This window comes from Zonotrichia leucophrys, chromosome 2 (genome assembly GCF_028769735.1).
Source record: "Zonotrichia leucophrys gambelii isolate GWCS_2022_RI chromosome 2, RI_Zleu_2.0, whole genome shotgun sequence".
Lineage (NCBI taxonomy): Eukaryota > Metazoa > Chordata > Aves > Passeriformes > Passerellidae > Zonotrichia > Zonotrichia leucophrys.
In genome coordinates, this window is record NC_088171.1 from 79,447,338 (window position 1) to 79,453,337 (window position 6,000).

General features: G+C 53.7%; 1 protein-coding gene across 2 annotated transcripts in view; it reads right to left on the minus strand.

Moving 5' to 3' along the window:
* Positions 1-4,670, minus strand: part of TRIO (trio Rho guanine nucleotide exchange factor) — a 246,352-nt gene extending 241,682 nt beyond the window's left edge. Inside the window, exon 1 of one of the 2 annotated variants that reach the window (XM_064705497.1) lies at positions 4,017-4,669. In XM_064705497.1, the coding sequence (XP_064561567.1) occupies positions 4,017-4,131 (115 nt within the window). In that variant the 5' untranslated portion in view covers positions 4,132-4,669. Of the gene's footprint in view, positions 1-4,016 lie in introns of both variants that reach the window. The other variant, XM_064705498.1, reaches the window with a different exon arrangement.
* Between the last annotated feature and the right edge of the window lie 1,330 nt (positions 4,671-6,000).

The following is a 6,000-nucleotide window of genomic DNA, read 5'->3' on the forward strand; positions in this document are numbered from 1 at the left end:
ATCTGTCCATATATGAATGAAGTTACTGCAGTTTGTAGAGGCCACTCATAAAAAATGTATCATGCAGGAAATAACTGCATCCACTTTCATCTCATAACTGTGAAGAGTTATCAGTCAGTTGTCTGGGGTTTTTTTCATGAAGACTTATCAGACTAATTTATAAAGGCACTCCCTACACTGTCTAGCCAAGGATTGACTGAAGTGCTTACAAGCCTTTTTCTCTGCAACCTTTTGTATTCATGTCCATCATACAGAAGGGTAAATTTAATTACTAAAAGTTTGACCAACATCAACATTTGTCTTTTACTTGGATGAAAAATGTTTTGCTCTTTATGCCTAAAAACCAAATTCACGAACTTCAACTAGCAAAAATACCTTAGTTTGTAAAAGCACTCTTACAATAACAAGATTTAAATTTAACAGACAGCCCTCTTTCTTGCATCCTGAAGATTTGAGTCCCCTTACCAAAGTATTGAGGACTCACAGCTGCAAAGATGAAGATTAAACCAACAACAACCAAACAAAACCTCTGTATGGTTACTGCCCTGTAAGCCATGACTTAATGGCACTCCCTCAAATTCAACTTTGCTCATGTCAGCTGTTTTCAGACCTTTCAGACACACAGAATTTTAGGATGAACTTAGAACATATTTTGAAAAGTTTTATCTTAATAACTTTTCATAAAAAATAGATTTTGTATACTTAACACATGTACTAACACCACTCTACACAGCCACTTAGACTATGTGCTACTGGGGTTTTGTATGGTAACAGGTTTTTTTCATAATTCCAAGATAGTTTACCAGTTCTTTCAAGTCACAACAGTGCACTTTTTTAATTCAAAAAAGGGATAATTGTCTAAACATTTATAGTTCAAACCATATCCTTCTGTCAGTTTACACAGTCATTTCTAATCTCTAACTTATATATAGGACAGAAAGGCACCTCCTACAACCACTGTGTTTTCTCCTTCAAAATGTAATCACTATGCCTGGCCTTCAACTCTGCTTCTTTTACTATTAATCCTGCCACAAAGGTGACAGGCCTAACAAGGTACTCTTTCCTTTTCAACTCCAAATAATGAGATTTAGATACCAAATATGTAACAGAAAGTAAGCTGCTTCAATTTCTTCCAATAAAAGGATTCCTCATTTACATCCAAGACACACAGTCTTTATATGCTCCTACTACCACCACCTCACTTCCAGCTCAGCTGCTTTCCTCACATTTCAACTGCAACTTTATTTCCCCAACAACTCAAGAGTGAGTTTACATTTACATAACCAAAGTGAAAACTGGAAATGCGCACATTTCAAGTGATGTGAACCTAGCTGCTGTTCAATATCCTAACAAAATCTTCCAAATAATGAAACTCCATTCTTCAGGCTACTTTAATTCTACTTCAATCTTAGTCTTACAAAAGGACAGGAGGAAAGCCAATAACCCCACTTGGCAGCCCAACTGACCAATTTAACCAACCCAAGATTAGAACTGATTGTTTAGGCAGGCTTTTTGTTGTTGGGGTTATTTTTTTTTCCTCCTGGAAAACACTGCAACAGTTTTACTCATTTTCTTTTTAAGTAACAGCTAGAGCTTTGCTAATATTCTCTGCAAGTGACAGGAAAGAGGAAGCATTTGTCATTGTAAATTCTGTAAAGAGAAAAATATTTTGTCTGCTCCTAAGTGCACCAAAGAAAGTTTTTTCCTTGTTCATTGATCTCTGTGCCTTTGTGCTCCACTGAAAAAAAAGTGCCTGTTGTTCAAACAAAGGGAAGCACCGGAGATCTCTTAATAGACCCTCTCCTCATAGAAGAGTGGATCATGCACAGAGGCGGAATTCAAAGAGCTCTTCTCAATGCCAAACACCCACAGGAGATGCCAGAACATTTTCCAGTGTATGTTAGAGCCCAGGCTGAACCAGATAACCTTCACATGTAAATATGGAAATGAGAATGCCAGCTGTTAAATCTGCTCTAAGAGTTTTTTGTTAAGTATGTCCTTCTATTGCTTTAAGATTTTCAGATGCTGCAAGACTGAGCTCAGTGCAACTTCCCTGTTATCCCAAGTTATCAGCATCAGAAGTCATCACTGCACCACTTACGAGCTTACCAGCTGTAGCATCCCTCAACCCACACATAAATGTGGAAGTTGATTATTAATACAGCTGGCAGGATCTTCCAAAACTGCAAGACTACTACACAAGCACCCATTTGGAAATACACTAGGCGGACTACTGTGTATAAGCCTACTGTTATAATTTGCCATTTTGCTTTAATTGGGATTTTTTTCCTGGGAACGATAAAAGTCAGTCCTTTTTCCATGATAAAACCCACCAAGGCCAGCATTCTGACAAGGAGTTTCACACTCAGTGGCTCTCCTGTGAAGCAGGTTGCCCCGGGAGCATCAAGTCCTCCAGAGGGGACACAGCCCCCTGTTCGGACCCTCTATCCAAGCAAACGCTGCTCCCAGCCCTGCTTCAAGGATGCCTGCCACAAATCACACCTCCTTCTTCATCCTCATGAAACCAAGCACACTGAGCAGCACCACCGACCGCAAGTAGCACTGATTACGCCGTTTCCCACTTCCCTCGCGGACTTTGCTTAAAAATCCAGTGAACACAGCTTTTACTACTATTATTACTACTGCCATCATTATTTTTTACACACGAAATCGGCCAACCCCCTCATCTTTCCTGCGGTGAGTCTGCATTTCCCTTGCTCGCCGCTCCTTTTTAGGCATCCAAAAGGAGCAAGTGCCCAGCCCAGCCCGGCCCGGCCGGGCCGCTCCGCCCGGAGCGATGGCCGGGGGGTGCCCCGGGGGGCGCGGAGCCGCCGGCGGAGCGGACGGAGGGGAGGAGCCGCCGCCGCCCGGGGGAGGGCAGCCGGCACCGGGGGAGGCTCCGTCCCCGCCGCCGCCCAGGCTGCCGGCAGGGCTCGGTCCCCGCCGCCGGCGGTCCGTGCGGCCCGGGTAGCGCTGCCCTCCCCGCCGCTATCCCCCGGGGCATAGTGTCTCGGCGGCGGGCGCAGCCGTCCTCCCCGCCCGGTTGCGTGCCGAGAGTAAACACCGAGGGAGAAGGCAGCCTCCATTTTTTTTCATCCCGGCAGCCTGTCAACAGGCTCCCCCCCCTTCCCCTGCCGATCCTCCGCGCCGAGCCCGGCTTCCCAGCCCGGCAGCGCCCGAGAGCCGCTGCTTCCCCGCCTCAGCCGAGGCAGCGACACCCCCTTAACATGGGCTTCGCTTTTTGTCTGCCTCTTTCGGTTCTCCTTAGAACATCCACTTTCCACGCCGCTTCTACCATCCCTGCCCTGTGCCGCCACCCAGCAGCACAGCACCGGAGGAGCGCTGCCTTTTATAGCGGTGTCATCCTTGCCGGCTCGCCGGCCTCCCCGGGGGGCCCGGCCGGAGCAACCGGCTCCCCGCAGCCCTGCGGCCCCGCTCACCCTTCCCACCCCTCCCACACCCTGGGCTTCCCAGATCCGAGCGGCTCCTCCCGCCCCGCGACCCCCGCCGGGACATTTTCGGGGGGCTCGGGTCCACCTGGCGCTGGGTGGTGCCGCCGGCCCCGGTGACGCGCCTGCTGCCAGGCCGGCACGGGAGGCAGAATCGCACCTGTCACCGGCGACACCGCCCCGGGGCGGCAGCAGCCCCGCACCCTCCCGGCCGGGCCGCGCCGCCGCCGCCCCCGTTTTCACGCCTCGGTTCTGCCGGCGAGGGTGGCGTCCCGCCCGCGAGTTGCGGTGCCTAAGCCCCGCTGTCCCCGGCACAGGACGGGGCGGCTCGGTTCTCTTCCCTGCCGCCTCCCCGAGGAACAGACGGGCAGTGCCGAGGCGGCCCCGGCGGCGAGAGGCGGGCGAGCCTTCCCCGAGGCCACCTGACAAAGCCGGTTGCCCTCTCCTCCTTTCCCGGCTCCAGGGGGAAGACGTCGCCTCCCCAGGGCCACCTTTCGCCTCTGCCTCCAGCCGCGGTCTCGCCGCCGGCCCTTCTTCCCCGTTCCCCCAGGACAGGAGCGCACTCACCGGATCGGAAGAACGCCGCGATGTCCGCCGAGTCCTTGGCCGCCTCCTCGGCCCCTTCCCCCGCGCCGCTGCCGGCCGTGGTGGCGGCGGAGGTGGCGGTAGCGGCGCTGCTCATGGCTGCTGCTGCTGCTGCGTGTGCCGGCGGCGGTGACTCCACCGGGCGAGACCTGCCGCCGACCCCGCCGCCCCCTCCGCGGATCCCGGCTTCACCTCCGGGCGGGAGCGGCCGTCAGGGCGGCAGCCGGAGCGGGCGAGCGATGCGGGGCGGCGGCGGGCGGCCGCAGCGAGCGCAGGGACATGAAGGTATGTGCGGAATGGCAGCTCCGGGAGCGCCCACCCCCCGCAGCCACCTAGGAGGCGGCGTGTGCATGCAGGGAGTCCGGGCGGGCGGGCGGGCGGCAGCCGGAGCGCAGACAATCGCGGGAGGAGGAGGAGGAGAAGGAGGAGGGCGACGACGACGACGACGGCATGGGAAGGGCCAGCGGTCCGCGCAGTGAGCAGCTAGTGGGCGGAGAAAAAAAGGAACGTTTCCAACCTTTTTTTTTTTCCCCTTTTCTCTATTTTTTTTTTTTTTAAGAAGGAGCGAGGAGTGATCTGGAGGAGTAGCAGCTGCCCTAGCCACCGCGGTGTCAGTGGCCGCAGCAAGCACCGTCCTCCATCTTGACTGGGAGGAGGAGGAGGGGAGGAGGGTGGGAAGGGGGAGTCGGGAAAGGAAGCGAGTCCCCGCCCGAGGAACAAGGGCGGTGGAGCCGGGAGTGGGGGGAGCTCGGGAGTCTCCGGCTGCGTCCGGCACCGGTCGGGATGGGGCGGGGCCGGGCGGCGCAGCGCGTCAGCGCTCCCTCCGGGCCCGCGCCCCGTGCCTGGGCCGGGGCTTCCCAGAGGCGGGGCCGCCCGCCGGGAGCTGCGGGTTTGCTGTTCGGGTTTGGGATTTCTGTTTGTTTGGTTGGGGATTTTTTTAGGCGCTTCCGGCTGGCCTTCGCCCTACTGCCAGCTCGCCGGTGCGCGGAGGTCGGAGTGGAGGTCCGAAAAGAAAAACCAAAACCCTGAGCAAATCCAGTCCGTGAGCGGCGGGAGCGTGGGAAGCAACGCGTACCCCGTGCTCCTGCCTGCCGCTGCCCGGGGGACCGCGCTCGGGAGAGACCCCTGCCCAAGGTCGGAAGGAGCCCGGCTTACCTCTGGAGGGCACAGGGGACAGGGGTGCCACATTTCTTTAAAAAGGTGCCTTTAAAGGGCACCCCTTACGTTGCTGTCTGTATTGTGGATAGTTTTTCTTCTGTTGTCACGGGGACGCTTCAAAAGATTTAATGTTGTGGACTGGTTCAATTAATATCAAATAAGCAAGCAGCTCAGGATGGGGAGGTTGTGATGTGCCCCACCACTGTCCTGCTCCTCGTGTTAAGGCAGTATAAGCTTGTGTCCAGGTCAGGTTGAGGAGAGGGTGTCAGCAGGAATCAGAGGTTGCACAGATTGATGAATTTGAGTAACAGATCTCAAATGCTTGTAGTAAATGGTAAATCGTTAGCACACTTGAAATGCAGAAGTACAGCTTCAAGAATTAAATTCCTGAGCCTTTGAAAGTGTTAAGGTAAGTTCAAGAGAAGTGTGGTTTGTAGAATTATAGAATATCCTGAGTTGGAAGTGAGTCACAAGGATCATCCTATGATCCTGCACAGGACCACCCCGAGAATCCCACATGTGCCTGAGAGCATTGTCCAAACACTTCTTCAACTCCAGCAGGCTGTGGGTTATGAACACTTCCCTGGGGAAGTTCCAGTTCCCAACCAGCCTCTGGGAGAAGAGCCTTTTCCTAATGCCCAACCTAAACCTCCCTTGGCATAGCTTCATGTCTTTCCCTTGAGTCCTATGGGAATCCTGACAGGTTCTGTTAGTTTATCAGTCAGATGATGAGGAAGTCATCTGCAAGGTTTCCAAGGTTTGTATTTATCTGAAGTTGTATAGCTTGATGAAAAGCTTTTGTGCAACC